Source organism: Echinops telfairi, unplaced genomic scaffold (assembly GCF_000313985.2).
Source record: "Echinops telfairi isolate 266 unplaced genomic scaffold, ASM31398v2 ScPeMD7_6273;HRSCAF=7185, whole genome shotgun sequence".
Classification (NCBI taxonomy): domain Eukaryota; kingdom Metazoa; phylum Chordata; class Mammalia; order Afrosoricida; family Tenrecidae; genus Echinops; species Echinops telfairi.
The window spans coordinates 4493300-4503072 of NW_022110173.1; the positions used below are offsets into that span (position 1 = coordinate 4493300).

Sequence of the window (9773 nt, forward strand, 5' to 3'; positions counted from 1 at the left end):
ATTACAGACTTTACTCTAGTAGATAACCTCAAACTCTTCTACTAAGGCTTTTCTTTTTAAAATTATTTTTACAGTATCTCCTAAAGCATTGGGTTGCTAGCTGCAAGGTCAACTGTTTGAAACCACCATCTGCTCTGAGGAAGAAAGTTGAAGCTTTCTGCTCTTGTAATGATTTATAGTCTTGGAAACCCACAGGGGCAGTTCTGCTTTTTGCTATTGGACCCCTCTGAGTCAGAATCCACTCAATGGCAGTGAGTTTGGTTTTGGAACCCCCAGTTGGTATAGTCTTGACAAGGAGGTTAGATTTTGCTTTTTGTGACTTAGTCGTTAAAATACTATGATATTCTGACTTTTCCTATTGCTATAGTACACTTTTTTGTTTTTGGTGATTTTAGGGCTTCAACTAGACATATCCTCACAATCTTTGGATCAAGAAATTCTATTAAAAATTAAAACTGAAATTGAAGAAGAGCTGAAATCTTTGGACAAAGAAATTTCTGAAGGTTAGTTCATTTTTCTAATTAGTAGATTCATTGTTGGTGTGATTTGATTTTTATCAGTTTAACTCAGCTTTTAAAGTAGGATGTTCTCCACTATTACACACTTAACTGGTATGTGATTCTAATGATGAAATTGAAGGCAGCTGTTTTCTGTCCTTAGATGTCAATTTTACAACATCTCTCCCAGGACAGAAAAAGGCTTTTTAGATGCAGCTCTTTCTGATGTTGTCATGAGCTAAATGATCACAGGAAAGTCCTTTCTGGTCAATATGGTTTGATTTTATGTACCGTATATACTCGAGTATAAGCCAATCTGAATATCAGCTGAGGCACCTAATTTTACCACAAAAACTGCATAAAAATGTGTGAAAACTCGGCTTATATATGAGTATATATGGTAACCATCTTTATGTACAAATTATGGTTTTTCATTTTTATTGGTCCAAATGCTATTTTGTTTGCTGCCATTGAGTCAACCTCTAACTCATGGTGTCCCCATATACAGTGGGATTGGGCTGTTGTGATCCCTAGGGCTTTCATTGGCTGATTATTCAGAAGTAGATCTCCAGGTCTTTCTTCCTTGGCTGTCTTAGTCTTAAAGCTCCACTGAGACTTGTTCCTCATCACAGCAACACTGTAAGCCTCCACTGATAGACTAGTGGTGGCTGTCCTTGAAGTGCATTGGCTAGGAATCAAACCCTGGTCTCCTACATGGAAGGTAAGAGTTCTACATAGATAGTTTGTAGCATTATATCATAAGCCTTCTGTGTCAGTCTGGGCTGACTAGAGAAATACATTCATCCTATTCTTAATGAAAGCGATTGATAACTCTTGGAAGTAGGTGCAAACCCCATGCTTTCCTTATATTCTTTGTCCTTCATTTTCTTTGTATCTTAGAACAATAGTTAACTCTGTTTTTTCTTCCTACAATGAGAGAAGAACCTATGTAATGGAGATAGTAAGCAGATGAGGCTGGTACTTTGAATCCGAGAGACATAGGATAAGACTCTTTTCTCAACATAGACTCTTTGTAATGATTGTGTGGCTTGCACTGTTATTACAGTTATCGAGGTGCTGCACAGTATTGAGTTTGACAGGGAACATACTTGGTTCTTCCTTTGAGGATGGTGCAAGCTGTTAGAATCTGGTTTAAGAAGTACCTCATTTACAAAGGTTAAAAGAGAAAAGATTTTCATGAATTATTCAGAGAATGATGATAGAGCCAGGAATGGCTCTCCTGTATCATACTTATACTAAATTGGTCAGTACTATTACATGAAATTGGTTAGTGTGTTTTAAAATGTCAGTTTTTCACTAGATCCTTCACTTGTTTAAAAGAACAATAATTCAAAATTGAGGACTTAGCACTTTTTTTGTTCTAAGAAAGATTCACATCCACCATGACTTTCTGACATTTGTTTGTGGCCTTTATTTCCTAACTTGCTCCCCTAGCAAATCTCTTGCCCTTAGTCTTGTACAGCACAAGTATGCTTGTTGATGTTAAGTATTAAGGTCAGTGTTTCTTTTCACTTTAGCCTTCACCAGCACAGGCTTTGATCGTCACACTTCCCCAGTGTTCAGCCCTGCAAACCCAGAAAGCTCAATAGAAGACTGCTTGGCCCATCTTGGAGAAAAAGTGTCTCGAGAACTCAAAGAGCCTCTGCAGAAAGCAGTGCGCATGCTCCTGAGCCAGTGAGTGCCCATTGCTGTGTGGGAATGTGCTTCTCCACTAGTCCTTGATTGCTGTTAGCACTGGGTGGCCTAAGGCTGTGTTTTAGATGAATGGTATCATTTCTTTTCTCACCTATTCTTTACTTTTCTGTGTCATTTTGTGTAACATCAAAGCAGTTATTTAATTGTTCAGCCAAAAGTTAATAGTTTTATGTATTTGTTAAACAAATGCTTTTACTGAGTTGTGACTACTTAATTTGTCCTAACCACTTTTGCTTATCATTCCCTGGCTCATGAAAGTATATTGGCTGGGATTGTGTATATTACATTGTGGGATTAACATTAAATTGATATTTTAGATATCTCTGTTCCTAAACTTTGGGGTAGCACTTTGCCCACTTCACTTCCACATTGACTAGCTCCTAGCTGTGGTTTTGACCATTAAACTAACAGCAGGCAGCAAGTAATGAAAGCATATTAGACTAGAACCAAATAATTTATTGTAAATCTCAAATTTTTATTTCCTTTGATTCTTTGCTGAGAATGATTAAGAAATTACTACACATGAGGGGAAAAACTACTTTGTCATCATAAAGATCAACCATTTTCTAAAGTAGGATAAAGCCCGGTCCTCCACTGAAAGAGTCAAAATTCAAAAGCCAAATGCCTGTCGTGCGGTAGTTCCTTACTTTCAGGCAGGTACAGTTTGTAGTTCACCGTTTGTTAGGAGGAAGCAGTTTGGGTTTTCAGAAAATTCAGTTTGTTTCTGCATATTCTGGTACATTGAGCAAATGTAAAATTTTCATTAATAATTTGGAAAGAATGGAATGAAAATTATATTTGGAAATGTGGAAAGAATAAAAGGATCAAAAATAAGAATAAAAGGATCAAAAATAAGGAAATACAAGATTATAACAGTGGTTTACAAAAATTGTTCTTTGAGCCTTAGGATTCCACCTTTGGAATCCTTCAAGACATGAAGTTCTTTTAAATGGGTTGGACTTAATGTTAAAACCTTTCATTCATTCTTCTATCAGAACATAAATACTTTTTCATCTGTTTTGTATATAGAGGGTTTTTTTTAAATTTAGGTTTTATATAAAGATTTGAAGAAAAAAATCTGCACTATATATAAACAAGAAATAGAAAAATAAAACAAAATACTTAGAAAAACACTTGGGACAAGGAGTAAAATAGTAAGGAATTAATGCAAAAAATTCCGTTTCCAACTTTGATACAGACTTTGTGGCTCTGAGCAAATCATTTCACTCTTTAAATCTCAATTTCTCCATCTGCATATTTTAATTTTATTGACGTAAACTTTCCAAAGTACGGTGATACATGATGGGCTTCAAAAAGTTGATGAGAAAATTCCATTACTTGTTAATTCCATTTTTATGTCATTTGAAGCTCCTTTACATAGAATTTTTTGTTTTTAAGAAAACCGGTATTATTGTTTCTGCAGTCCTTTTATAACATAGAAGAAAAATTCATGTCATCTCACTTCGTACAAAGCAAATATACTTAAAAGAAAATTATCTTGGATTAATAGCTGTTGTGTTTGCCACCCCCCCTGCATGCTGATATAATTATTTTTAATTTGTTTCTGGTTGCATATCAGTCATGTTTCTTTATGAGTAAATTACTTTTTTGAAAGCTGTTAAGCTTTATTACTAATACCTGAAAAAGTTAATTGATGCTAAACTAGAAGTACTATACAGATGGAAGTAACATCTTTTTAGGTAGAATATTTGTGTAAAGTGAGAAATGGGTCTGGAACTCCTTGTAAAGATGAGTACCGTCAGTTTCACAATGCACTCCCATCCCCCCTTTCTTTTTCAGCCTCATGTCTTATTAGAGAGGGCTCACTATTCTCTTTCCTATGCGCGTCTAATATGCTGGATTGCGTATCTGCATATGTGTGTGTGTATGTAATGTGTCAAGTTATATTTCATTTTGATGGATGCTAAAGTACTAAGCTTAGCCTGATAGTCAAGCTCACATTAAGGACTACTGTATGCCATAGCAGTGTTGACCTGTTCAGGAAAGGAAGTGAAGGGACTGATAGGTGCAAGTAAAGCTTAAGAGAGAATGTAGGTTGGGAGACTACATAGTACTTTCTGAACTGCAGGGTTTACCAGCAGTCTAGCATTTAGTCCAAGTCTTCTAAAAGATATTAAGGCTATGTGACTGGAAATGTGGTACATAGCCGCTATCATTGAAAATATCAGCCCTGGTGTCTCATCTCCTTTTTTAGCATTGCTTTAGTCTTGATTGATAATGACTTGAGTAAAAGAATGATGCCCATGTCATCAGGACTTTTTCTAAAGTATCTTGATCAGCTCTGTCTAATAGAAATCTGAAGAGGCTTCAAAAGGTTAATGGAAAATGGAACTAGAAGATAGTGGAAGTTTTTCATAAACGTTTAAAAAGCAACATGCAATTAAAATCTTTTTTATCAATCACATTAAAAGTATATTTAAAAAGGAAACAGTACATAAATTAATAATGTTTTCAGAAACCTATTTTAACTGAATCCTGCCAACATAATATGATTTTAAGATATAATCACTGTAAAAATTTAATGAGATATTTTTCATTCTTTTTGCTCTCCAAGTCTTTGAAATCTGTTGTTATATTGTTCTGGTAGCACACCACTAGCCACTGTGCTATCTAGACTCGTGGCATGTGTTAAAATTTCTACTGGAAAATGGGGCCAGTGTTGCCTTTGGGACCAGATTGAATTGGTTATGAGTTCCCACTTAGCTCTGAGGTCTCGGGTAGGGTTTCATCCTTTCTGAGTGCGCAGCACACAGAATGCTGTGGGGTGGAATTTTAACTCTTAGCAACGCCAAGATCCTCTTCCCTTTCTCACACTTGCATTCATACTGTGACCCCATTTAGTATGAATGGGATTTACATTCAGAAAGCATTGTCTTTTGCCATCTAGAATTTTATATGATAAGGTTCAAAGTTTAACATGGAACTCTGCACCACCTTTACTTAGTCTAGGTCTGTGTATCCTCAGCCAGAAAAGTCTTTCAGGTGACATGTCTCTTTAGTGTTTAAATATTTTAGATGACTTACCTTTTATTTATTTTATTATTATTATTATTTTTTATGGTTGCCTTGCCAGGAAAAGCCTCAAACTGACCAGCAGTGTGGTTGCTTATTCCTTTTTAAAAAAATCATTTTATTAGGGGTTCATACAACTCTTATCACAATCCATACATACATCAATTGTGTAAAGCACATTTGTACATTCATTGCCCTCATCATTCTCAAAACATTTCCTCTCCACTTAAGCCCCCGACATTAGGTCCTCATTTTTCCCCTCCCTCCCCGCTGCCCCCTCCCTCATGAGCCCTTGATAATTTATAAATTATTATTTTGTCATATCTTGCCCTGTCCGACGTCTCCCTTCACCCACTTTTCTGCTGTCTGTCCCCCAGGGAGGAGGTCACATATACTTCCTTGTAATCGGTTCCCTCTTTCCAACCCATTCTCCCTCTACCCTCCCAGTATCATCACTCACACCACTGGTCCTGTAGGGATCTAGATGACTTACCTTTAAAAAAAAAAATTAAACTGTGCTTTTTATGTGTGCTAAAATAATATAGACGTATATTTTTGTATTTATGAATGAAATCATCATTCTTTTTTGGTCATATATTAAAAGAGCCAAATAGTTATCTAACTATAGAAATCCTACCAAAGAGATTTCAGGCAATTTTAAAAGATTTATTAGAATAAGTATTTATCTTGTTATTTTATTTACTGCTCTCCCAATCTGATAGCATGTATCTCACCCTACAGAAAGTACATTAGAAAAATACATACTAAAAATAAGTTAAAAAAAAAACTTTTTAAAAAAAAAGAAAAATACATGCTAAGTACTGGAGGCCACATCTGATCTAAAATATATTTTGCCACTTTTGCAAAAAGTGCAACAGAATAATAATAACTGTATACATTAGCTCCTCTGGAGATTTAGAATTTTCCTTCTTTGTGACACAGACTTTTAAAAAAATCTCTACAGGCCAATGACCTATCAGGGATTCCGGAATTGCACACTGGAGACCGCAGTTCATGCCAACGGCTGGAACAAGGTATTAACTATATGTTCTTTTCTCTTAGAAGGGATTAGTATGTTAATGATAAAATACAGGCGGAATTGCTGACATCATGCAACAGAAAACAAGTTGAGCTCTTTATTTCACATATAAATGAAGCTGACTTTGTTAAGTGGGTTATGTTTTTAGTACTGAAAGTTTCTGCCCAGCCCCAAAATATGCCTCCTATAGTACGTGTCATGTGTCACCCATTTTCTCTTTGTCCCGAATTTCCTGTAAATTCTTCTTTGCTGTGTACTACTAGATGTGACTTTTATCTTCAGACGGATATTTGTGAAAATGCGCATGTCTTGGAAGGGGGTGGGAGAATAAGGACTTCAGTTGGGAAATTGCCTCTGCTGAGTCTTTGAAATGAATTTGTGTTTTACAGTTTACAAACTATTTAATCATAACTATCTCCTATAGAGGGGCAGAATAGATTATATTAACTTTAATTTACTTATTTATATATTTACTAAGTTCAAGTGAAGAATTGGAGAATTAGAAAAACCAAATGATTTGCCTAGACCCCCTTGACTGTTAAGTATTGCAACCAGCACCAGAGCTAAGATCCAGTTTCATTGGTTTTTCCCACTAAATCATACAGCTTATCCATTTCTCAGGTTGCCTTATTGAGTTCTCACCTTGGAAAGGCAGAAAGCTTAAGGAGATGCAATATAGGAAGGCTGTAGATCAACCTTAAAGGAGCCGGGTGGCTCAGGGTAGTGCTTCAAAGCCACCTCCCGCTGTGACAAGGAAAATGTGGCAGTCCACTTCCATAAAGACTATAGCCCTGGAAGCCCTGTGGGGCAGGGCAATTCTGCAATGTTCTAAAGGGTTGCTATGAGTTGGAATCGACTCGTTTCTTTCTTTCTTTCTTTTTTCTTTCTGTAAGCTCATCATGAGAAAGTGTGGCCCTTAAATGATATGGTGCTAGGGATGATTAAATTCAACAAGATTATTTTATAAATAATTACTTCTACTCATAATTATTGATGAGTCAGGCCACATGACCTTATGAAGCTAATTAATGTGTATTATTTTTTCGCAGCTTAATTACAGGCTTTGAAATCAGTCTTGTTTTGACATCGTTACCATAGACTAGATATGCATCTTTAAGCACATTCTCTGTAAGTGGACATTTTCTGGATATGTTATATAAAAGGAAGCATATTTTAGGTCCCCCCCCTTTTTTTTTAGGTCCCCTTTATAGGTAGTCTTAACCACTTCCCTTACTCTACTTTTCTCTCCTCTAATTTACTTATGCAAGTTGTTTATTCTGTAGAAGTTTACTCCCTTCTGGGTTTTAGTGACTGTGTCCCTGAAGTGTCACTTACCATCTTCCTCTATACCTTTGTTATCATTCCATTAGGTAGACATAGAGGCCTGGTCAGAATCACATGGATCATTTTGTCAAGAATCCCTGTGAGTCCTCGTATTTCCTAGAGCATCATGCTTCTTGGTGCCAGAGAGTTGGTTCTCACTCATAGTGAGTGACCTTCTGAAAAGCAGCACAAAATATTGCCTGGTCCTGAGCCATTTGCACAATTGTTGCTATGTTTGAGTTGTTGCAGACACTCTGTGGATCTATCTCTTGGGGAATTTTCCCTCTTTTTACTAAGCAAGCATGAGATCCTTCTCCAGGGACTTCTACTTCCTGATGACATGTACATATGACTGAGATGGAATTTGCCATCCTTGCTTTTAAGGATGTGGTTGTACTTCTTCCAAGAAAGGTTTGTTTGTTCTTTCCGCAGTGCAGGGTATATTCAGTAGCCTTTGCCAATGCCATAATTCAAAGACATCAGTTCTTTGGTCTTCCTTATGCGTTGCTTTGTGAGGTGACTGAAAATACCGTAACATAGGTAAGATGCACCTTTTGGCTTTTAACACTGGATGGCACATAGTGTCTTCTTGTCTTTTAAATTATATTTGAAGCAGACCTGGTTCAAGACATTATTCAAACCTAATCAGTAAATTAGTACAGATGACATTTTTGTGCTCTGGGACATTTTGTAGACTTGTTAAGGTTCTGGAGGGTAAAATAGTAGATCAATAGGCCAAAATAATGAAATTTTTCATCATCACAAATCCTCATTTTACTGGAAGGAATCATCAGAACTCTAAATTGGCTTGCTTTACTTCTACACAAGGCCAACTCATCAACCCTCTATTAAAAGAATAATGCTATTTAAATTAAGACTAACATATTGGAAAGAGAACACAGGTGCATATGAGATCTCAGTGGATTAGGTAAGTACATGGGTAGAAGTAAACCAGTGGAAGTCATGTCTTTTGATAGTCCAAATACTGTAGTGTTTCATCACAAAAGTTATTGAAGCAAGAAAAGCAATTTACATGCATTGTGAAAATTACTGTTAGAGTGTTGGCGAAGAAAAGCTAGTTAAAGTACCATGGACTGCCAGAAGAATAAACAAATCTGTCTTAGAGCAAGTACAGCCAGTATGTTCATTGGAAGCAAGGATGGTGAGACTTTGTCTTATGTACTTTAGACATATCGGGAGGGCCCAGGCCTGGAAGAAGAACATCACTGCCAAAAGAACAAACAGATCCGTCTTGAAAGCAGAAAAGTCAGCATGCTTCTTGGAAGCAAAGATGACAAAACTTCCTTTGAACATTGTATTAGGAGAGACCAGTCTCTGGAAAAGGACATCATGCTTGGTAAAGTAGAAGGTCCATAGAAAAGATGAAGACCCTCAAGGAGATGGATGGACACATGGTTGCAGCAGTGGGCTCAAACATAGCAATAGTGAGGCTGCCACAGTAGCAAGCAGGGCTTCCTTCTGTTGTACATACGGCCATTATGAGTTGGAACCAACTTGCCAGCATCTAACAACAGTGAGAAAATGACTTGGAAAAAGAAATCCAAAAGATAAAAATATTTGGTTCGTTTTTGGACTTAAAAGTATGAATGATGTAAAAACATATGAGTAAAGAGACATCTTGTCTGAGGGGCCAACCTCAATCCCAACTACATGGACATCCGCCCCTCTCCCCAGAAGAATTTACTTCATAGGACAGCACTGAAGTGACCGCTCAGGGAGAAGGACATGTCTGATCAGAGCACACCGGAGCAAATGAAAGGGAAGAGAGAGTGGAGCACATCCTGGCCCACCAAGCCTTGAGGATGATATCCCTACTCAAAGCAGCCAATGCACAGAGAGGACCATGTGGCCGGCCCCACTAGGAGACATGACATCCCTCACTGACCCATAGCCCTACAGGGAACAGCACTGAAGACAGTGTAGGAATTGCATCCGATCTGACCCCATCACACTGAGGCAAAAGTCTAAAAGGTGTGCAACAGAACAGCAAGGGGACCCAATGTCCTTCTGCTACCTTAATACTGAACCTATAAATATATGCACATAGATCTGTTTCTCCATCCTCATATATAAATATATTTGCCTATGTACATGTCTTTATCTAGACCTCTATAAATGCCCTTTGCCTCCCAGCTCTTTCCTCT

General features: G+C 37.1%; 1 protein-coding gene across 8 annotated transcripts in view; it reads left to right on the forward strand.

Annotated features, from left to right (window-relative positions):
• The window catches only part of BCL2L13 (BCL2 like 13), a 95136-nt gene that overhangs the window by 50138 nt on the left and 35225 nt on the right, over positions 1–9773 (forward strand). For 6 of the 8 annotated variants that reach the window (XM_045295934.1, XM_045295933.1, XM_004710282.2 and 3 more), the window contains 3 exons: positions 396–503; positions 2036–2192; positions 6211–6280. The exons of 1 other annotated variant lie outside the window; for it this stretch is intronic. In XM_045295934.1, coding sequence (XP_045151869.1) covers positions 396–503; positions 2036–2192; positions 6211–6280 — 335 coding nt within the window. The remainder of the gene's footprint in view (positions 1–395; positions 504–2035; positions 2193–6210; positions 6281–9773) is intronic. One more of the 8 variants, XM_030887219.2, reaches the window with a different exon arrangement.